We start from the raw sequence: 22,425 nt of genomic DNA, 5'->3' as shown, positions 1-22,425 counted from the left end.
ATCCACGCTGTGCGCTAGTTCGCCATGACTGATGAGTGGCAGCTTGTGTTTTGCATGATTTTGAGTTGCGACCAGAAGAAAAGAGGCATGACTGATGAGTGTCCGATTATTTCTTAATAATTTGTTTGGTGCTTGAGTTGTTGAAGAACTCCATGACGTGTCTTATACGGCAAAACCACTCCATGTCAACTGTCACAAATGGCGGATCCATCTTCGAAGCCGGTTAATGATGACCTTTTTAAAACTATAATCCACCGTCACAATAAAAAAACAAACAGACTTTTAGCCGCGAACCAAACATACCGTCCCCTTCTACCTTCCGCTCTCATCCGCTGCAGGTTCGTGGAGCGCCCTGCTTGCAGATTGCAGCCGAATGGCGGCAGCGGCGCGGCCATCCAATGGTTGCTACCTGCTCCACTCGCCGCCCTTTCATATTCCCATCAACTCGTGTTGGTCGCATAGTATGGCTTCCGGATTGCCGCGCATATATCTGATTCACGGTTTTCATCGCAGCCGCTCTTCTTGCGCGACTCAGGGACGGCACGGCCAAGTTCGAGCCCCTTGAGGACTCCGCGCCTGCGCCCGGGCCTCCGGCCTGGACCCGCCTCCACTGCTTCGCCAGGATTGCCCCCTCGCTGTACGTCTGCTTCCTTTACCCTGTGCCCCGGTCCTCTCTCGACGTATCTGAATCGGTTCCAGTGCGTGCAGAGTGAAGTAGCAAGAGCTTGTTTGTTCTGGGTGCAGGAGCGGCGGGTGGTCGGCGGCGCTGAACAAGGTGGAGTACTACGGGGTTAAGAGGGTCACCGGCGATGGGCGGTGCATGTTTCGAGCGTTGGTAAGTCACAGAATGGTTTCTTTCTGCTGCTGTACTGTGCGCGTAGGAAGCTGATGGTTGTTGATTTCTGAATCTTTACTAGAATCTATTCTCTTACGAGTATCAGTTTCAGTAAAAACAACTTGTGTTAAGTGCGTTAAGGCACTTCTCTTGGTTCACTGGAAATTGGTGTGCTGCTCGTAGGTTAAAGGAATGGCAAAGAACAAGGGAATTCCTTTGACACCTAGGGAGGAGGTACAAGATGCAGGTAGACTGAAACAATGCCTCATCCATAAATAAAGCTCCACATTATAGATTTTTTTTCTCTTTTGTCTAGTTTTAGTCGCTTATGTATTTTCATGGTTGGTTTCGGGATAGTATGTCGCCATGTGTAGGGCAGACTGGGTAGTAATTTGCACTTCGACGGGCAGTAAAATTCACTTTGTCCAAAAATGTGAATGGCGATCCTCTCCCCTTTTTCATTGAAGAAACCGGAGTTTACCGTCATGTTATGAGATAGCACGCTACTTTAACAACACAACACTTGCTCACAAAACAGAACATTCATTACAAAATTAGTATCATTGTTGATAAAAACATTAAAAAGAGAGAGCATCATTTGTTCGTATGAGTTTTGAGCATCATATATCTATCCATGATGTCAACCGAGAGCTTCAGATTCAGTTTTTATCTTTGACTTGAAGTGAAGGACACATTCTTACAGCATGCAATAATTCAAGTTTTCCAAGTTATCTGGTAGATTGTAGCAGTTCCAACTTCCAACCGTAGCTTCTCATTGGAAAAAACTGCTGGAGATTGGAGGTTGATTTAGACATAATAACCAGAATATAGGTATCCTTCCACACAGTCCAGAACTCCAGATATCTGGCAAGTGGGACTTGAAGAAGAGATAGACATTGTTTCACTTTCAGTCACATTGCAGATTGCACATTCCGTACCAGCTGTTTTTCAGTGCAATTGTATAACCTCTTTTACTCATCCAAATAAAGGTTTTTGATTTTCGTGAGCAACTTTACTGTCCAGATAAATGTGAGAATCATCTCTCACCTGTGAGTGACCATTTTGTAACAGAGACTTCACCTAAAATTTACTGTCTCTCCTTCGCAAGAGAGTTAATTATTGAAATATATTCTCGTAATGAAATTTACCTCAATTTCCTAGATGATTTACGGATGGCAATGAAAGAAGTTATATGTGACAGCCGACAGAGCGACAGAAGTATGAAGAAGCTGTTATCGCAATTACCGTGGAGCAATCATTGAAACGGTTAGGCTCGTATAATTTCTAGTTTTCTTTGATGACATGAAGTGAGATAAATACGATGACCTATTTGAGATTCTGTAGCTACTGCCAAAGGATAAGGCGGCCTGATTTCTGGGGTGGAGAGTCAGAACTCTTGGTATGTAATTCGTAGTTCTAAAAACTTAACATTCATGCATCACCCTTGTTCATCAGATTCAGTGGCAGATCCAGAGCTATGAAGTAGGGGACTCTCCCTCTTCCTCCTCTTTTTCTCTTCTTCCTCCTCCTCTTTTTCTCTTCTTCTTCCTCCTCCTCTTCATCTTCCTCTTCCATGCCGAAAAATTGAGAGGGGGGAGGGGGGGGGGTTCCCAAGTGCTCACCCCCCGGTGGATCCGCCGCTGATCAGATTAGATCCATGGAAATATCTGGTTAACATGATAAGAGCACTTCATGCATCACCCTTGTTCTAATGTGCCAAAAAATAAACTTTTGTTGGACTTTCTGGAGGTTATAGCCAAAGTAATTTTACCTGTTTCATGAAGCAGAATGCTCGTGCCTGTGCATTTGTTGCTTTATACAAGTACTTGGTCTGTCCATTTAAATATAAGCTGCATATGACATTTTCTCTTTTCAGGTTTTGTCCAAATTGTGCTGACAGCCAATAATAATTTATATTCCAGAGCTTGAGGTAAGTTCTACCGGCTTCAGGAATAAAAAATTATAGAGATAATACTACACCTTTGATCTAAATCTGCTAATGCTGTTGCGACTTAAAAAAAAAAGTGGAATGGCCATTTCTGATTTGCACACCTTTAATGCGATAGTGAAAAAGTAATCATCAAATGTAAGAAGAATAGTGAATTTCAGAGGTTTCGAACAGTGGTGGTGTAGCTGCATAGAGAGTATTCTGGCCTCCTCTACCACTCGTGTTCTCCTCAATTCGTATCCAGGGCGGACCATTCAGCATGTCAGGGGCTTGCGGCAGGGCGATCCCATGTCGCCATTCTTATTCGTCATTGTTATGGACACTCTGTCTCACCTCTTGGTTAAAGCCGAGGAAGCCGGTGTTGTGGATCCAATTAGACATGCCTGCATCAGGCACCGGTGCTCACTCTATGCGGACGACGCTGTGCTCTTCTTATCGCCGTCTATGCGAGATATTCTAGGCCATCTCGCCATCCTCCGCTTCTTTGGGGAAGCTTCTGGACTCCGGACTAATTTGAACAAAAGCACGGCGGCCTCGCTTAACTGCTCTGAAGAGGAGGTCAGCTGTGCCCGGGAACTCCTTCCTTGTGGGCTTTCCGGTTTTCCCCTGCAGTACTTGGGTGTTCCGCTGTCACTCGGCCGCCTCCGTAGGTGTGATCTTCAACCTTTGATTGACAGGGTGGCGGCCAGGTTGCCGACTTGGCAGGCTAAGCTGATTTCAAGACTCGGTAGAGCAGCTCTGGTGCGTTCTGTGCTGTCCTCCACGCCCCTGCACATCATGATGTCCATTACCGTGCCATTTTGGGCGATTAAGGAGGTCGACAGGATAAGAAAATCTTTCTTATGGGCCGGGGAGAGAACCTCGTCCGGGGGCTGCAACACCGTCGCTTGGTCCAAGGTCTGCCGGCCTCTGGACTACAGTGGACTCGGTATTCTTGATCTCCGACGTGCCGGGGTGGCCCTCCGCTTGCGCTGGCTTTGGTGGCAGAGGACGGACCCTGATAGGCCGTGGGGCTCTCTTCCTTTGCAGCATGAGCGCCCGGTTCTTGCTCTCTTCGACGCTTCGACGACCGTGGAGGTCGGCAATGGTAGAAGAGCGCTGTTCTGGCGAGATGCTTGGTTGGGTGGCAAGTCTATTCGCTCTCTGGCTCCTGATCTCCTTCCTTGCGTTGCGTCGTCGGTGGCCAACTCAAGAACGGTGGCTGATGCTCTGTGTGGGCGGCGTTGGACTAGAGACTTGTCAGGGCCGCTCCATCTGGACATGCTTGCCCAGTACCTGCGGCTATGGGTTCGACTGGATTCTGTCCTTCTCTCTTCTGGTGAAGACCGGACGGTGTGGAGGTGAACCGCAACTGGCGAGTACTCGGCCCGCTCCGCATATAGGATGCTATTCCAGGGTTCTGAATTCTTCGTTGGGGCCAAGTTGATTTGGAAGTCTTGGGCGCCCAGAAAGGTGAAATTCTTTGCCTGGCAGGGTTTGATAGGGAGGTTGTGGACGGCTGATCGTCGGCAGCGCCACGGGCTGTAGGCGGATGGCTCTTGTGCGTTATGTTCCCAGCTCCCAGAGACGACGGACCACTTGCTTCTCCACTGTGTCTGGGCGAGGGAAATTTGGTGGCGACTGCTAGGAGTTCAACCTCCTATGGATCTTCCGTCTTTTGGTGATTGGTGGCTCGACTTGAGAGGTGGAGTTGTTAAGGTCCTGCGCCGTGGATTGGACTCTCTTATACTCGTTGCCTGGACAATTTGGGTGACGTGTAACAACATCGTGTTCAATAATAGTCGTTCTTCTACCGCATCGATGTCGGCTTCCATCTGGAGTGCGGCGGAGCAATGGTGCGCAGCCGGAGCAGTTCACCTAGCTACGCTTATGGCTCACTTGCGTAACTCTCGGTCAATCTTATAAGCTGTGCAGCGCGCTGTAGCCGGTTTCTGCCTATTGCTTTCCTCCATGTATTTCTTCCCTCTTTCTTCCTTCTTTCTTTCTTCGTCTGTGGTCCTAAGGGTCTATTGTATCTAACCTCGAAATTTGGCTACCGGACCTCTCTTCCGGGTCTTTCTTAATGCAATGATACGCACGTCTCCTGCGTATTCTAGAAGAAAAAAAAAGAACTGATCATTAACATAGGAATGACTTGAGGCATGATAAATGTTCAATCAAAAAAAATAACACTGAAAATCTGCAACAAAGCCAAGAAAAGTGAAGGCAAGCTTAGCTCTCAACGATCTACGTAACTTTACTCTATAATGATGTTGAAAATCAACATTGCATTTTAGATTTCTGCTTCCATGATCTTATGTTTTGAATCCTTAGTGTTTTAGGATCAGATATTTTTGAAGATTCTGATTCAATAATATGGTTGAACATGGAAATATATTTGGCAGCCATAAAATTGATGGAAAGTAGGTGAATGCATTACTCTTTGTACTTTTGCCTGCTTAAACCACTATTTTTTCCTCCCTGGAAGTTATCGTGCATATATGTTTGAGCAATGTGCTTTCATACGTACACTTGTTTTTTTGCAAGGATCTATAGGTTATACTTAACCAATACTTGCTACTATTACTATATATGTTCCCCGATCCAGCTTGGTTCACATATATCCTTTCTGTCTGCAGTACCATGGTCGGGGTAACGGTTTCATTCCTATAGCTGAATATGGATTGGAATTTACCAAAAATTCAAGGCAGTGGAAGAAAAAGACACCAGTAAGACTGTTATACAGCGGGAGGGACCATTATGATTTGCTAGTATAACATGGCTGCAGAGTTGGTTCAAGGATAAAAAAATATCAACTTGAGTATCCGTTGTCATGTTATGGTTTCATTCTTTGATGTTATATATATTTTTTGCTTTAAGTTATAAAATATCGATTTTGAGTTTGTTGTCATTCTACGGTTGCATTATTTGATTTTGATACTTTTGCCTGATGTTTAGCCAATAATAGGGGTGCTATGACTGCAATTGCCTTTTTGCACGAGATAAAGAGATGCTGCATGTACTGTACTAAATCGTGGCCTTGTGAGGCCAATGCTATTTGCCAGTGATTTTTTTGTTGCCGTGTCAAAGTTTTTGGCTGGTTGGTGGCGGGCATGAGAATAGTCTGTTCGTTCTTGCTGGTTGAGGAGCAAGACGATGGGATAATGCTTCAAATCCAATTATCAGTGTTCATCATGTTGCAAGCATGGTTGATAGGAATCATATTGTCGTTGCATGAGCTGTGGGCATGCATCTATTCCTCTTCTATGTTTGCTTCGACGACAATAGCGCCTCGAGAATTTTGTAAATCTACGTATTTGTAAATTTAGCACCTGTATTCGACATCTTAAAATTCAAAAACTCGATTTCGGTATCTCGAACACCGAAAAAAGGCTGTTCCTACTATTTTTGACACCTAAGGTGTAAAATACGGCACTGTTCATCATATTTAGTACTTTAGGTGCCGAAAACTCTCTGTATTTGACACTTTAGATGTCGAAAACGGTAAACAGTACCGTATTTAGCACCTCATATGCAGAATACGGTCTCTGCCACGTCGCGCTCACGAGAAGCTAGTAAGCTATAGTAGAAGCTAAGAAGGTATAAAAGTGTAAGTTTTTTTATTTAACTTACGATTTTTTTGTTAAAAAGTAGTCTAAAATTTTTAAACGTTTTCATGAGCAAACTAGAGATCACTAGCAACTTATTTTAATTAGTTTGATCCAAAAAGACTAATCTAATATTTAATTAAAATTCTCCAAATAAGCTAACTTTAATAAATTCTAGCAATATTTAATGCCTCAAATAAATTCTCAAAAATCTAGAAAAATTCACTAATATTTTTCTCATGTGATGTACTAATTTATAAAAATATTTCAAACCCTATATTATTTGGTAAAAAAGTAATTTTCTTTGTAATGCTCTATTTATATACATTTTTATCATTTCATGTGATATTCTTTTTTTAATTCAGTTTGAATAAAAATAATTCAACATGCACAAAACCTTGGTTCTCATAATATTAAGACTTTGTAATGCTCTATTTATACGTATTTTTTATCATTTCATGAAAAGATTTTTCCGCGAGGCGAGATAGATGATGGTCACTTAATTGCTCGCTGTTCCCACCCTCCTAGTATGATACTCAATTCAGTCTGGTGAAGAAAAAGTTAAGTCCTGCCCATTCATGACATATGATTGTATGGGGTGGCTAGGCTAGATGGTGCAATGACTCGATCTTTAAGCGGTCAGGGCATGTATCTTCTGGTAATAAACACCACAGAGGTGACTCAAGCCCCCACGAGCATCCTCATCCAGAGTACTACTCCACCTATCCCCGCCAAACAGTTTTTACCCTTTTTACACATCACCCACCATATCCCACACGACATCAAGGATTTTACAACCATAACAGAATTCACAATCATCAAGGATTCATGGTATATGAGTTATCGTTGATAACAGTAAATATTATCTCCGAGTAGAGGTGTTTTAAAAGCAATGTCACAGAGGAGACGTATTTAATTCTAAGCATGCTAGATATCAAGACCTCATCTGCTATTAATATATATAATAACAGGTAATCCTAGGGTGATATGTATTTTGGATGATAACATTTATAACATGGCAAGTGTTGATACTCGGGTTCTTTATCGTTGGGTCTCGCATTCAGTTCCTTTCTCACGTTCTTGCTTAGAACCTTGATTTCAAGCCTACACAAATTAACGACGAAAAGCGCATAACGATTGAGCAAATGAACACCAGAATAAAACCAAAAGAAACACCAAAGCGAAAGAAGAATGAGACCGAGGAAAACGACGAAAACTAACCTAGCGAAAGATGATCGACAACTCTTTTAGCTATGCGAAACTGATATACAGATACTAGCGAGATTATCTAGTGAAGCTAGGTTAAGTTATTCACCTAGTTGTTTTATTAACTTAATAGAAAGCCTAGATAAGTTATTATTAACTAGGTGAATATTTATTAGCCTAACTGCCGGAAAGTGCTAGTTAGGATTTTTACGTGTCCAGTGAGTACACGTGTACCAATATAAACGTATGTGTGATACTTACGTCTATATGTATGTGAGTATATATACATATATATGTAAGTAAAACTCTAGTGATTAAAACTATAAGTGCTCAAGATTAATATTCTAATCTATAGCACTAAACTAGGTTTATCTAATAATTAACCTTAATTACCTAGTGTTGTTTTATTTTCACACTAATTTAGTTATATTTTATTGCCATCATAAAGCATACATGCAATTAAATAACTAGGTTAAAATATTCCATAAAAACTAATTAATTAATTACTAAAAGGATATTCAACTAATTAATTGCTAACGTTAAATTATTCTATCATATTCTAATGACATGTATTTATTTATTTATCAACTACACTGGTTAATATTATTATATTAATTAAACCAAGATTAAGTCCTTTGGATTAAAGCATGAAATAACAATCTATTTCTAAACATCAATTAAAAGAAATCCTTTAGTTAATCTAACAACTATTCTATAATTAACATAAGGATTAAACCTATACTTATGCTAGATTAACATAAACGACTAATCTACGATTATATCCTAAACATGGATACACAATTAACTAACTCATCTCTATTTAACAAAAGACAAACCATAATTCTAATTTTAAACACCGCGACACGAATTAAATATCGGACGAGAAAATATACGAACTCTAAAAATCACAAGATTTGGCGGAGAGATAGATTAAGATTTTAGAGGAATATCCGTGAAAGAACTGCAGAAATCGGAGTTAAAATGGATGGGATATGACCTCGAAAGTTTTGCAGGAAAGGATAATCTCTGGAAAAAGATAAAAAGCTATGTTCTATAGACTTGGTCTATGGGCTATGGACCGGAGGGAGATTTGTGAGAGTGGTGCACCGTGAACCAAGGTCTATGGACCGGAGCGGTGGACGCGGTGCGTAGGGCTCTGAATCAGAGGGAGTTCAATGGGTGGTCCACCGTGGACCACGATCGATGGACCAATGGACAGAGGCTATGGTCGGGTGGTCTATGCCCATGCGTGCGGCTTAGAGCGAGGGAGGCCAGAGGGGAAAGAGGCACCAGAGGAAGGGAGTGGAGGGTGCTGGGAAAAAGGAGGTGGCGTCGAAGGAAGGAGGAGGGAGCTCGTCGGCAACGGAAGATGGCCAGAGGGAGTTTGCCAGGCGACAACGGTGCAGAGAAGGTGGAGGCGGCGAGAAAAAGTTGAGACGGAAGCCTCAGTCGAGCTCACCGGCGGTGGCAGGGAAGGCTGAGCCGGTGGAGGGCGTGGCGCGACGCGGTGTGTGCTGGCCGAGCGGTGCGGCGGAGTGGGGCTACGGAGGCACGCACGATGCACTGCGCACGACGGCACGTGAGACGCGCGGGCGGAGAGGAGAAGGCCAGAGGGGCGAGAGGCTTTCGGCAGCGGCGGCCTCGGCCGAGCAGCGGCGGCCTCGGCCGAGCAGCGGGTGGCGCGGCCGGGCTGCGCGTGCGGTGACGGTGTGTGGGACGGCGTGCGCGGGCGGGACTGACGGCGGCGAACGCTGCGGTGCGACGCAGGCGAACTGGTTGCTGCGCGTGCGGACCAGCAGTGTAAGGGCGACGCGGTGCGAGCTGCAAGGGTGCGCACGGGCAGCGTGGCGCAAGCGGCGTGATGCGCGGGGGTGCGTGCATGGTGTGGCCACGGCGGGGCAGCTGTGTGGTGTGAGCCAGCGGCGTGGCACACTGGAGCGTGCTCGAGTGGCTGGCGAGCGTAGGATGACGCAGCAGGGCAGAGCGTGGCGGAGTTACCGACGACGGCACGAAGGAGCAGAGAGAGGAGGAAGGATAGGGAGGCTCACCGTGAATGGATGGTTCACATGGCGACAGCGCTTGCACAGCGGCTTAGTGGGGCGACGACAGTGGAGGACGGTGCTTGGGCCAGCTGCGCGGCGGTCGAAGGTTGGCGACGCGTGGGGGAGGGCCGGGACGGTCGCGCGGCGGTTGTACGCGGCCTAGTGACGGCGCGGCGTGGTGCAGCTGCGCGCGAGCTAGCGACGATGTAGGTGGGCAAGGCTTGGTGGCAGAGGGGATGCACGGCGGCAGCACAAGCGGCGGCGTGCGCATGAAAGTAGCCGAGACGACGAGTGGGCGAGCTCTGCCACAGCCGGGACAGTGCGTGGGTGGTTTGCTGCCGCTGTATCTGTATGCATGTGTGTGTATGTATGGTGTGGAGGAGGCTTGTAGGTGAAGGAAAGGGAGGAGGAGAAATGGCGTTCGCTTGCTCGGTGAAAAGATAAGAGGAGAGAGAGCATAGAGAGATCAGAGAGCTGAGATATTTGTGTGACAAACTGAATTGATGTATTTGAATTGTAAATGGAACGTGTGATAATTTAAATAAAGCTATTCGAATTTGAACTATATTGTATGATGATTCGATGAATGACTTAAATTTGAATTGAATCGGGTAATTCAGATTGGATTTGAATTGAATATGTCTTGAATGATATAGATTGCATTTGAGTACAAATTCGATGAAGATTTGATCGAATCTGGATTTGAGATATTTGGGATTAAATTCAATATAGGAATATTTGAATTTAGATCTAAATTTGGATTTGGTATTAATCCAAATAAGAGTATTTGAATTTAGGATTTGAATTGATTCAAAAGAATATTTGAAGTTGAATTAGAAGATCGATTTTCACGGATGGATTTGGAATAGGAAATTGTTGAAAAGAAATTGAACGGATTCGAATTTGAGAGACATTCAATTTCGAATCACTACACAAAGAACCATAAGAACTATTAAACCAAAAATGCACATACTCAATTTATTACAACAAATAATTTAGAAATTAATTTAGTACTCTTTGAAATACTTAGCCAAAATAATATATTTGAATACACACATACAAGTATATATATATATTCAAATATATATTTCCTTAATTTTATATTAGGTAAATAATTAGAAATTTTTAATTTAGAGTGAATTTTGCTATTTTTCTAAAATGCTAAAAACTCATGGTGTTACAGAAGTCCTCGAAAGTAAACTCTAGTTGCTACTTCCACTAATTATTCTGAAATAAATATATTATATTTAGCATCATATGAGTGTATTATTTTGCAAAATGATTAATTATATTTTAGGATCATGTGGTGTTGATTCATCAGAATATCTCACAATTATTTATCAAGATATTATTGCTTGTATTGCTTAAATGCTAAAGGTTATATAAAGTGCAATATCATAGAGGATATTACCATAATATATCTTGCAAACGAATTTATGTGAAAATCTAGCAGATTTATTCACTAAGTCATTACCCACTTCAATATTTCATAATTGTATCAGTGGAATTGGCATGCGAAAAATTCGAGAATTGCAGAGTTCAGGGAGAGTCAATCCCCAGTTTATAACATGTTTATGATCATCAGATCATATATATATTACACTCTTTTTCCCTTTATGAGTTTTACTCTCTAGTTTTCTCATATTAGTTTTTTAATAAGGCAATATCAATATAAGCAAATATGTCACATTATTTTCTCCTAAGTTTTTTTCCACTAAATTTTTAAAGAGTTTTTTAATAATATATTACAATCAATCTTTTTCTCCTTTATATTTCCCTTAGGGTTTTTTAAGGAGTTCTTCATCGATCTATATACAGATGGTGAATCGATTAAGGAAGAGTGTTATGGTTGATCTCTTCATAGTGGAACCACCATTGGTGGTTGTTGTTCTGATGCATATTAGAAAGAGATATCTCCTTAACGGATATTCTTTCATCCGGTATAAATCAATAATGATATCAATAAAATGATCAACGATTTGCTATTTTATTGAGTTCACTGTTTCGGTCACTTTCTTCTTTCAACATACGTAACTAGTAAACGATGATCTGTCTGCCAAGCTAAGCTGGACCCGTCCACTATAAACGTGCCAGCCACCGCCGCTGTGATGGAACCCCTCGCCCAGGGCCGGAGGCAGGATCGAACATAGTTGGCAATAATTATCTAATAATAAATATGATATGATAGCATATACACACATATACTGATTAAATTAGAGCATAAATAACTAGTATAACACCATATGTTTTGTGATACAAAAGAAACCCAATCGTTTCGTCTACTAATTAGCGAGCAAGTATCTCAAATTTGAAGACGTTTACCTGAACCTTAAATGTTGTAGTTATAATTCTTGTTTATTAATTTTATGATCATGCATAGCTATATCAGGAAATTGCATATCAACCGATTCAATAGTTTGATTAATGGTCATATTAGGATTTTCAGCATAACCAAAACTTAAAACAACTGACTTATAAAAACCATCGATCGTCCTTAGTCTCTTCATCATAATTAAACAAGTCAACATATAAAGACTATCAAAGCATACTAAATTTGAAAACAATAGGGAATTAGATTTTTTCTGGCATCATCAATTCATCATCACAACTAAAGAATATATACTATAATTAATCCTACCCGTACTCGATTAATATAATCCTAAAATACAGTTTCATACAATAATTAGATATTAGGATGATTGGGAGGAAGCATAAGGTGTACCTTTCTCAAGTTTGTGGTTTTGCAACTCTAATACAGAAGCAACGATAAGTAGTGAGCGGAGCACATGCACAGACAATCTGCGGACGGTAATGACGCGAAGAAATAGAGGACATCGAAGATTCGGTGTGGAATGAATGTAAATTGCTTACAATAGATAAAAACCTTGTTTCATTGGGCTAGTTTTCTTATTGGCCTTAGAAGTGTAACGCATGAGACATATTTAATTAATTATTTGATTAAGTATTTAATTAGTATGGAAATTAATAGGGGTTCTCTTATTACTTAGGGGGGCCAGGCCCTGCGCGCGCCCCCCTGTCTCCGACCCCTGCCCAGGGGCCAATAGCGACGAGTCAACTCCGAGCACGACACGCTCCTCGCTTCCCGGTTCACATGCCAGCCACAAGAAAAAATGCAGAATTCGCCTCGTCCTCTGGCTCTCACTAAAATTGTAGAGGAAATGAGAGGCGAAAGAATTCAATGCTGTGCAGTGCCATCTGCCAAATGCCAATGCGCTGTGCGCAGCGAAGGGACCTAATACGAAAGAAACAAGCAGAGTCCGACGAGGCAGCCGAAAAAAGGCTGGCAGACGTGGGACGCACCGCGCCCGCCTGCCCGGCAATAATATCTCAGGGCCTGACTCCTGGACCCCACCCGCCCGTCCACCCATGCGACGACGAGTGCTTGCTCCTCCCGCACTTCTTCTTCCTGGCCCACCATCGGAGCGGCTGAATTCTACTCTCCCCGACATGGGGACCCATGTTTCCAAGACCCACTGCTAGTGACCCGAGCGACCGTCCGCGGAGCCTCGTCCCCGGTACGCACTGACGGTGGTGATTATAATTGCGACTTGCGAGCTAGTTTACGAGCAGCGGCACGGCACGTCACTGTGCCACCAACACCATCGTCCCCCTCGCTATTTGCCTTTTCCTTTCCGCCGCGGCAAAGGCGAGGCGCTGCGAGCTGGGGGTGGGGGAGACGAACCCGTCATAATTCCATCGCTTAATTACATCTCATCTTCTGCGTATATAAGCGCGGCCACCGGGACGCCGGGGGAAGGTGTTCGCGTAGGACAAGGCCGGATCGGGCTCTCAGATCTCGCGCGCCTCGCCGGCCGGGCCCCCTGCGGGTGTGTGTGTGAGAGATCGAGATCGGGAGAGGATGTTTAGCGGGACGCAGCAGAAGTGCAAGGTGTGCACCAAGACGGTGTACCCGATGGACCAGCTCTCCACCGACGGCGTTGTCTTCCACCGCTCCTGCTTCAAGTGCCAACACTGCAAGTCCACCCTCTCCGTATGTCATTCTCTTTCTCTGTCTTTGTTCTTGTGTTCTAGGGGGAAAGAAGCGATCTTCTTTTATGGTGGATGGATCTGTAGGATAATGCAACGTCTCAAGCAGTAGATCTGCGAGTTGCTGTGGTGAATGGATCTGGCGCTAGAGTTTTGTATCAAATTCCTGTGCCTAAGAGATGATGGTTTTGACATTTCGACCGTTTCGCATTTGCTCACTTGGTAAAAGTGGATTGGGACAAAGCTGATGGAAAAAGACGCTCCTTTATCCTTTTTAGATCACTTTTGTCTTCTATATAGGAGGGGTTACGCGAAGATGTGCATGGGTCTGACAATCTCCGTGTTCTTTTTTTTTTTTTGCCTTTGATAGCTGAGCAACTATTCCTCGTTCGAAGGAGTGCCGTACTGCAAGGCCCATTTCGAGCAGCTGTTCAAGGAGACTGGGAGCTACAACAAGAACTTCCAATCACAATCATGTAGGCTTATGATTCAGTACCACATCTTTGACATGAAAAATCAACCTTTTATCTTTATCAAATACATTCCGATGCGGTAATGTCTTCTTGGTTGCCTTGTGTCTTTCAGCCGCGAAGAGTACTCCGGAGAAGTTGGCTCCTGAGCTGGTGAGTGTCAGTCTGCCTGCATTAGTTTCTGCCTCTCCGCATTCTAGAAATAGAGTAGTGATTAATGTTGTGCAAAATTTGCTATTCAGACTAGATCGCCAAGCAAAGCTGCAAGGATGTTTTCAGGAACACAAGACAAGTGTGCAACTTGCGGTAAAACCGCATATCCTCTTGAGAAGGTGATTTTAACCACATCATACTCTTTTCGGCTTAGTTAGTTCATCAAGAAGGTCAAGATAGTTGCGATAGAACATACTGTGGTCAATCCCAAGGGATTCCCTTCATGACTTGCACAACTGAAGATATATTTGTCTTCTGTTTGTGTTGTCTGCCAGGTTGCATTGTCAACCTAAATTTTACTGCATTTAGGAAGTAAGTTTTACCTTTGTTTGTCTTGATTTCTCTAATTCTCCTTGTGTGGATTGCCTTGATTAATTCTTCTTTCCGATTGCTCTCTTTGACCCTCCAAAACATGCGGTGGACAGTAGTTGTAATGCATGTATGTTAAATATTTTTGCAGGTAACAGTTGAAGAAAAGGCCTACCATAAGACCTGCTTCAAATGCTCCCACGGGGGCTGTGCCATTTCACCGTCCAACTATGCAGCCTTGGAGGGCATCCTCTACTGCAAACACCATTTCTCTCAACTTTTCAAGGAGAAGGGAAGCTACAATCATCTGATCAAGTGCGCATCTGTCAAGCGCACCACCAAAGCACAACCAGCCGCTGATTCCTCCTGATCGTGCCATATCAACAGACCGGGGTTTGAAGGCGAAAATTTGGAAGCCTCCCGTTTTTACTTGAAACTTGCTGTATGTTACCTAGCCCTGGGGATACCGGACTTCTCTATTTTGGTACTCAGCTGTGCTAGCTGGATCACATTTGGTGAACCATGGAATTTCTGTCATTTTCAACGAAATTGTTGTGCATCAAGTACTGAAATCAGATACCTTGCTCTTATCGATTGCTATATTGTTTTGTTGCCTTGTAGGATAGCATGTTGTCTGGTTTGGTAACAGCCTTGTCGCCCCCTGTTTCAGAGATCTTTTGTTTCTGGTTGTTGAGTTCTGCTTCTTTAAAGACAGGTCGAAAAAACCACCTGTTTCGGAGGATTCTGCTTCTCAGAAAGGGAAAGGAAGGGAAGCTCTCCCAAGCAGGGGCTGCAGGGCTACACCAAGATCTCTTCTTATCTGCCTTGAGGGATTCTGCTTGTCAGAAAGGGTAAGGAAGGGTGTGGAAGAGCAGTTTCTGATAATATATTTGTAATTGAACTAGAGTATCTCTCGAGATTAGAAATCGAGTAGAAAACAAGATACACCATATATATATATGTTTAGATTCTGATTGGAGTAATATTATACGTTTTGTGTGGATGATGTTGTATATATGTTTGTCTCGAGTATAAGTAATGTGGCTAGACATATTACAATATAGTAGATTAGATTTATATTAATCTAAGGTTAAAGTCGTCAGTCTCTTCAATTGCTAGGATTTTGTTGTCGTTTGCATTAAGTTGCGTATGCGTAGATTGTCCTTCTAGAGGTCTGGATTTCCATCTTATATAGGGGTTCTAGCATTGTTCTGGGTCTAGCTATAGTTGATAGTTATTTATCTTGTCAGCTAAGTCAAGACAATCGAATACAATCTGTATACTAGTCGTACTCGAGTCGGTTAACCCGATCGAGTTTTCCTAGTATAGATTTTTGAAATCCTCAAATATACTGGGTCTTATAGATTTGGGTTCGCAATATTTGGAGTTCTCGAGTCAGTTAACCCGATCGAGCTTTCCTAGTATAGGTTTTTGAAATCCTCAAGTATACTGGGTCTTACAGATTTAGGTCCACAATATCCTGAGTTGTTACAGATGCGTACTATGTATTCTAGCCGTATATGGTGCGTTCTTTATGTATATATACCATGTAATTCGATATTCAACAAAGGGAAGAAGCTCTCTCAAGCAGGATTGCACCAAGATCTCTTCTTGATCTGCATTGAGGTGGGCGATTGCTGATTAGGAGTTATCTATGTTGCCCCCGTCCCGTGGGCATGGATCCAACATGGGCGTGAGCTCCAGTTTCACGCCATCTCTAGTAGGATCAACTTTTGCCGATCTCTATCACCGTGCTGTCTTTTTTGTCGATCCCGCCAGATGGAAGAGTGCTCTAGCAGCTCCTCTACCCGTGTGCTATAGTGTTGCAGATGCCGATCCTGCTGGCTAGAGGTACTCAAATTTGATGTACTCTCCCCTCCCGTATCACTATTCACAAAGTATGACTATGAGCTCGAAGTGAGGGCAGAAAATAAGGTAACTGTTAGAAATAAAAAAAAATAGAAAGTACTATAATAATATTAGAAAATATTATACTATTATATATGACGAATTTTTAAAGTATCTACTGAAAATGCCTCAGCTTTCCATGACCTCAGGCTTTGATACACATAATCAAATGAAAACCGTCTCCAAAAGGCTAAAAGCACACACCACCTCTTTGCTGTAAAGCATATTCTATACAGATGAACCGAGTGTTGGAAATTTGGAAATGTACCGTTGGATCCTAAAGACAAACTAATGGAAGAGATCAGATAGAATATGCTCCCTCTTGCCGTGTGTCATGAAATGATAATCAAATTCGAAAATAGTTCTCGGCTTGAAATTTCCTCATATCACCAATTTCAATAGTTCAATACACCTTTTTGAAAGCTACCCAAAATCAGACAAAAAATGTCAAATTTTAAGTTAGTCTTTCCTTTTTAAATTCAAACAGTTTTGAAGAACTTATGGGCACTAAGATTTTGGAAAACCAGTCGCGACTGTCTTATTTTGATTGAATCAAGGTTTCATGCACTCATGATCATAAGCATGTTCTGACATAGTAGATCTCTTGGGTGCTCATCTCATCTATGCATAAGGTCATTTCAAAAGCGAAAAATGTGGGCTCATGTAAACGGTTAAAGTCAGATCTGTAGTTCAAGCCAGAGATGTAAGAACTTCCAAATTACTAAACAAACTTGGAGAGGATCAACTATATAAAGCACAAGAATGGAGCAGCTGTACTAAAATAGAACAACCACAATTTGACAAGACAATAATGCAAGGCTAAGTGGCTAACACATGAAGGCAGGTCAATATCTCCAATTTTCCCTACATCTCATCAATACCACAACTCAGCTCGTGCTCGCAGTTCTCCAATTTTCCCCGGCATAAACACTTTCGCTTCCAAGTTCGTCCTCTATTCTAAGCAGCTGCAAAGAGAAAGTGCATGGTCACCACAAGCCAATCAAAAGGCAGCAAGAAAGCAAATTATAGTGCTCACAAAGTGCTAGTACTAGAGCAATTTTTAATTTTCTTTTTCAGCGTTCGTGGTGAGATGCATGCATATACTAACACATAAATACAAGACTAGTTAAGCGATAAATACGAGACTAGTTAAGCGCATGTGCGTTACAACGAAAATATAAACATTTGGATATACTAACATCAAGTAAAAACTCAAGGTATGAAGATATAGATACGCTATAGGAGCACTATCAAATGAATACGTCGGGAGCGATACTGTAATTTTATTTTAGATGAGATCCCAAAAAAGAGAAGAAGACTATTTGCTAATTTTTCGTCTGATTTCTTCATTTATTTTTATTAGTAAAATAAGTCTAACGAGACGGGGAGGCTGGAGGACGAGGGTAGATGGCAAAAATAGATAACTTATTTGAATTTTAGAGATTTTTATTAGATAGAAGAAGAGTAGAGCAAAGAGGTGACGCAGGAACCAACTCATATTATACAAGATATAAAGGACTCAACACAAAACCTGATTGTATTTAGCGAGACATTCTCCACGGCAGGGGGCACCAGCTTTGATCTGTCCGGCTGCAGCACCAGCAGCCAGGTCAGCGATGAAAGAATCCTCAGTATCTCCAGACCTATGCGACACCATCACACCCCAATGAGCATCCTTTGCCTGCTTCACAACCTCTATGGCCTCAGTGACAGTTCCCACTTGATTTGCCTGCATACAAAAAATGCTAATAACAATCTGATAATAATAAGACACATATCAGGTATACGAAGGGGCGGTTTGGAAAGCAGGACTAGGATTTAGCATGCAATGGCATAATTCCCATAGAAAACTGAAAACCTATGAAATTAATCATGATCCACACAGGCCTAAGCAGAGGACAATATTTGAGGTTCAGAAATAAATTTAAGAGCAAAGATTCAGAAGGCAAGTACTAATGTACTATATATGCAAGCAAGAGGCTTTAGCAAACTTATGTGCCTGTAGCCTACTAGTTTAATTGCAAAATTTTCAACTTCCAGCAAATTCAATTACTAGATGGACCAATAATTCATATGGCCGTTGCAGATCGAATACCACATTGTTTTCCATAAATACACTTACTCAACCCAGATAACGCAAAAATCCAGACAATGCAAAACTGCAATTATAATGAACTTCGGAAAGGAAGGAGTGGCACTTAATAAAGAACTAGCATGAGCAGCCAGTCACAAAGACGACTGGAACTAATAAAGTATGCCTAATTCCAGAGTTCTTTCTCATGTGGTATTGTTACTTGTTACTCTTGTACTGTCCAATAGCATGGATATGCAACACAAATCAGCTACAAAACATATACATATTTTAGAAAAGCATAAGGACGACTTAAGATTTACCTCGAGAACAAGAGCGTTGCAAGTGTATTCATTTACTGCCCGCTTAATGCGTTCGGGATCGGACATCAATAAGTCATCCCCAACAACCTGTACACATTTTATGGCATAAGCTCCTCACAAACTCAAAACTAAAAGTTCAAAAGAATAACAAGCACCTGACACAGCTCTAGAGTAGTCAGCTTTTTTGAGTGCTCCCAGTCATATTTGTCAAAGGGCTGTTCGATGGAGACAAGTGGGTACTCTAGCACAGGAAATGGAGGGGAAGAATCAATACACTGATTTTTTAAAACCTTATGAAATCAAAAGATGTACCCAAAAACTGATGTCAACCCACAAACCAGTTATACCTGAACAAAGCTGGCTATACATCTCAATCATATCATCTCCAGTTTTGAAGTTCTGCCCTGATTTCTTTGATGACTTAAACTCCAGATCATATTTCTTTCCTGCAAAGAGTTGGATGAACATAGCCATGGAGCTAACTCATAGGCAAAGTAAATACAAACTAACCAAAGCATTGAATATATATTTCAAGCTTACATTTCTAAGGTTCAAGATTGTACAGTATCTGGGTGCAAGTAGAGTATGTAACAATATCATTGAAAGAGTTTTGCTAGAAGGTGCCCGAGAGCCATGCTTGCAGTGGCATTAGCATGGTTCTGTTGTGTAATGATGACAATATTAAATAAAGAGATTACAGAACAAACATGAAGAGGCATAGATAATATGGATAGAGGCTCGTAAACATGGTAAGTACAAAATTTGAGATTTTCAACGCAGTACAGGCAGGATATCAAACTTTTTCTTTGAACAATACCAGACCAGCAGAATGCTTGCATTCTATCACCACATTCCTAACATAATAGTCTATTTACTACAGAAGACTACATTTTTCCAATATCTACATAGCTGATACACCATAAACAATCACTGCTTTTATATTTACCTGCACAAAAATCAGTAGCAGCAACATCAATGGCCAATTTTATTCTTCCATTATATCCAGCTCTCTCTATTGCCGCAATGACAAGATCCAAGCCTTCAGAAATGCTGAAAATTGATAAAGCAAGATAGATATGGCATTTGAAACCTATATGAAGGTTCACACTTCCCAGAAGGGAAAATAAAGAAATAAATCATATAAGAAAAAGGTCAAATCAATTCCTTACTTGCCTGGAAATATTTGGTGCAAAGCCACCATCATCTCCAATGTTGCAACTGTCTGAACCATATTTCTCCAAGATAATGTCCTGCAATATTAATTGCAAATTAGCTGTCTAGAAACCTCAACAAACTTTTCTGTGCAGTCTGAAAACAGAACTTTGGGAGAGCAGAACTATGCCTTAAGGGCAACCAACCCAAATAAATTAACAGTATGCATACTCAGAATATAAGGAGAGAAAAAAAGAGATAGAAGGCAGCAGAAAACAAGTGTGCAATGGTAATTTGTACAGAACACAATCTTACACCGTTTATGGATAGCTTGGTCCAAATATGAGAGTGGATGTAAAATTCATGTTGTCGAGAACATGTGTTAATATAACAATCATAGACGCTTGCAAAGCAGATTGTTAGAATGCAGGCTACCTTGAGATGATGATATGTCTCGGAACCCATCTGCATAGCTTCTTCAAAGTTCTTGGCACCAACGGGAAGGACCATAATTTCCTACAAATAAGCAAAACTTACAATTACTGCAAAGCTAAAGTCAACATAATGAGATGGTTGATTTACACAAAATCAACCAACTTAATATGTTTCCATTTAGTAAAGAAAATGAGTCAACTGCAGAAACTAAGGTAATTATGATTTAGAACTCTGCAGTTTATAATGAGTGTTTCTACTTTTTTAGAGAATATTCAGGAGCTTGCAGAGAAAAATTGGTTGTCAAACGCAATCCTAGAAGTTTTGAGGGAATACTTGAATGGGAAGAGCATTTCCAGCATGTTTTCCACCATTAATGACTGTAAGTGCAGGGACGGGAAGCGTTGTAGCGCTTTTGCCAACAAGATCTGCTATATGCTTGTAGAGTGGAACCTGCATAGCAACAGGCATCCAACAATAAGAATATGTGCAGTGGCATTGACACATTTTGACCTCTGACCCTGATGATTTTAGCAGGAAACCAGCACCTCTTTTTCAGCAGCACCAGCTTTACAAGCTGCAATTGATACTGCCAGCATAGCATTTGCTTCAAGCTCAGCCTGCATTTGGTAGTTGGTACAGTATCACAGTTACTTTACGTGCTGGAGAAACTCCATTCCCCTCAAGGGTAGGGAATTATGGATGCGGAAAATTGGAGCAAGTAGCAATCAGTAAAAACACAAGTCGACATCGAAAAGATATAGCTTTATTTCCAAACAGCATACATATAGCCAAAAAAAATCAATTGTTCGTGTAATTGTGTTATGGTACAACACCTAAGCATTTCGTGTAATTGTGTTATGGTACAACACCTAAGCATAACATTACAGTATTGCACAATCCAGTGAATTCACAGTCCACGCTCCCTGTATAAATTTTCATCATAAATGCTACTCCTAACACATGAGGCCTGGCAATGCAGAATTCAGGATCAAAATTAACCGTAGAGAAGGAGAAGAGTTAGGGGGCTGTGGTTTTAGTGCTGTACCTTGTGGCGCGCCTTGTCCAGGTCCATGATGGCCTGGTCGATCTGCGCCTGCTGCTGCGGATCCATCCCCACGAGCGCCTCCGACACCTTGTCGTTGATCACCCGCACTGCGTTGGCGACCGCCCTGGCGAGGTTCCTCCGCCTCTCCGCGTCCCCAGCCGCGCCGGCGGCGGCGCCCTCGGGAGCGGCGGCGCCGGCCGCGGACGCCCGGTGCACGGCCTTGTTGGTGCGCAGCTCGACCTCCACGGCCGGGGCGCCGCGCCCGTCCAGGATCTGGCGCGCCCGCACCCTCGTGATCACGGCGGGAGCCGCCCGCCGCATGTGGCCGGCGATGAAGAGCACCGGGTCAGGGGCCTTGGCGCGAACCGCCGCGTTCACGGCCTCCTCGATCTTGCGCGGGAGCAGGTGCTTCTCCAGGTACTCCTGCACCGACATGGCTGCTGCCGCCGCGGCGGGACCAGACCTGCTACTCTCCGTACCTCACCACGCTACCCTCCGCCGCGGCTCTGATCGCCTCGAGGTGCGTCGAGCCGTGGACATTCGCCGAAGCCGAACTTCCCCCAAGCATGCTGTGGCCCCAGAGGTCAGAGGAGTGTGCCCGTTTGGCGTGTGCCCAATTTTACGTTGGGCCGTAGTGGTGTTTGTTTTCCGACACAAAGGACTCGGCCCATGGGCGGAGATTGATCGAAGCCGAGCTACCTCAATCTAGAACTGGACCTGAGATGCCGGAAAGTTCTAGTCTCTTCTCCGCGGACCTGGTCCGTTTCTGTTCCGGCCCAGCCAACCAAATCGAGCGGCGTCGAGTCCTTGCCGGAACACGAGAGAACTCTCCGGAATCCACTTTCTTCTCCACTTCCATCACCATTCCCTGGG

General features: G+C 42.8%; 2 protein-coding genes and 1 pseudogene across 2 annotated transcripts; 2 read left to right on the top strand and 1 right to left on the bottom strand.

Annotated features, from left to right (window-relative positions):
- The first annotated feature begins 119 nt into the window (after positions 1-119).
- On the top strand, positions 120-5,673 carry LOC133916455 (OVARIAN TUMOR DOMAIN-containing deubiquitinating enzyme 3-like; annotated as a pseudogene).
- Positions 5,674-13,203: 7,530 nt separating this feature from the next.
- Positions 13,204-15,218, top strand: LOC133916454 (LIM domain-containing protein WLIM2a-like). Its single transcript, XM_062360132.1, has 5 exons — positions 13,204-13,630; positions 13,997-14,102; positions 14,212-14,249; positions 14,339-14,428; positions 14,770-15,218. Exons 1-5 carry the CDS (start codon positions 13,499-13,501, stop codon positions 14,986-14,988), a joined length of 585 nt encoding a protein of 194 aa, XP_062216116.1. The 5' UTR covers positions 13,204-13,498; the 3' UTR covers positions 14,989-15,218.
- Positions 15,219-17,228: 2,010 nt separating this feature from the next.
- On the bottom strand, positions 17,229-22,260 carry LOC133916452 (cytosolic enolase 3-like). The gene is made up of 11 exons (XM_062360130.1): positions 21,553-22,260; positions 21,053-21,124; positions 20,841-20,957; positions 20,508-20,588; positions 20,094-20,170; positions 19,867-19,970; positions 19,268-19,366; positions 19,076-19,161; positions 18,921-19,007; positions 18,058-18,255; positions 17,229-17,491 (listed from the first exon to the last, which is right to left on the bottom strand). The coding sequence occupies exons 1-11, from the start codon at positions 21,985-21,987 to the stop codon at positions 17,414-17,416; spliced, it is 1,434 nt and encodes a 477-aa protein (XP_062216114.1). The 5' UTR covers positions 21,988-22,260; the 3' UTR covers positions 17,229-17,413.
- Between the last annotated feature and the right edge of the window lie 165 nt (positions 22,261-22,425).

Source organism: Phragmites australis, chromosome 4, assembly GCF_958298935.1.
Source record: "Phragmites australis chromosome 4, lpPhrAust1.1, whole genome shotgun sequence".
NCBI lineage: Eukaryota > Viridiplantae > Streptophyta > Magnoliopsida > Poales > Poaceae > Phragmites > Phragmites australis.
The sequence above is the reverse complement of the archived record's forward strand: the minus strand, read 5'-3'. Positions and strand labels throughout refer to the sequence as shown.